Below are 952 nucleotides of genomic sequence, written 5' to 3'. Positions count from 1 at the left end.
CATCCTCAGCTGCTGTGTCCTTCATAACATTTGTCTGGATGCCGGCGACTGTGATGTTGGTGACCTGCTGAGTGATGACGATACAGACGAAGGGCATTGCAGGCATAAGCAAGGAGACTTGGCAACGCACCAACCGACACAACCAACTGCTCGTGATAGTGCCCTTCGGAGGCTTGGAGAACTGAAAAGGGAAGCTTTGGTACAGCTCTTTTGAAGCTGCAATGATGCTGAGGACAAATGATTGCTTTTCTCGAACTTTTATTGCTCTTTTAAGAACACATGTTGTGATTTTCAACAGGTACAAACGAAGGAACTTTGTCTAAAGTGCTGCTTGATAATATTCTTGAATAAATAGGATCTTTCAATCATGAACAATTGTTTATTTGGAGTTAAAAATCTCCCTCATCAGTGCCATTTGCTCAGCATGAGCTTTGAGTAGTGCCTGGTGCCTTTCGACTTTTCTCTGCTCTCTTGCTTCACGCCGACCTTCTTTTTCATTGTTAACCTTTCTCATTTCTTCAAAAAAAAATGCCATCTCTTGCATCCTAGATGTGCTTGGGCGCGTCTTTCTGTCTGGGCGGCACCTTTTATTTTCTGTCCCTTGACATGAACCAGAATCTGCTGCATGGTCATCAGACGATATATTAACACTTTCCTGGCTGCAGCCATCAGAACTGTCTACACTTGAAGGCACTGCACTAGCAGTATTTGGTATGGTCTTCTTATACGAAACTTTTCTCACACCTCGCAAAATCTCTGGCTCGATGCTATCATCGATTGCCCTGATTGCTGCAAATTCCTCTTCATATGACACTGCGCAGCGAGAATGGCCGGAGGTTGCATTATTCTTGTCCTCGTTGCGCTTTCGTTTCGCCAGCGTCTTGAATCTGGTTTCACACTGCACTCCTGTGCGAGCGATTCCAAGCACTCTTTTAATGTCTTGTGCGATCTG

General features: G+C 44.9%; 1 protein-coding gene across 1 annotated transcript in view; it reads right to left on the bottom strand.

The window, feature by feature from the left end:
- Positions 1-359: 359 nt before the first annotated feature.
- Positions 360-952, bottom strand: part of LOC149332886 (uncharacterized) — a 1,962-nt gene continuing 1,369 nt past the window's right edge. Inside the window, exon 3 of the mRNA XM_089558444.1 lies at positions 360-952. This exon is cut by the window's right edge and continues 107 nt beyond it. Coding sequence (XP_089414570.1) covers positions 380-952 — 573 coding nt within the window. The 3' untranslated portion in view covers positions 360-379.

This window comes from Amblyomma mixtum, chromosome 8, assembly GCF_055824585.1.
Source record: "Amblyomma mixtum isolate Tamu chromosome 8, ASM5582458v1, whole genome shotgun sequence".
Lineage (NCBI taxonomy): Eukaryota > Metazoa > Arthropoda > Arachnida > Ixodida > Ixodidae > Amblyomma > Amblyomma mixtum.
The sequence above is the reverse complement of the archived record's forward strand: the minus strand, read 5'-3'. Positions and strand labels throughout refer to the sequence as shown.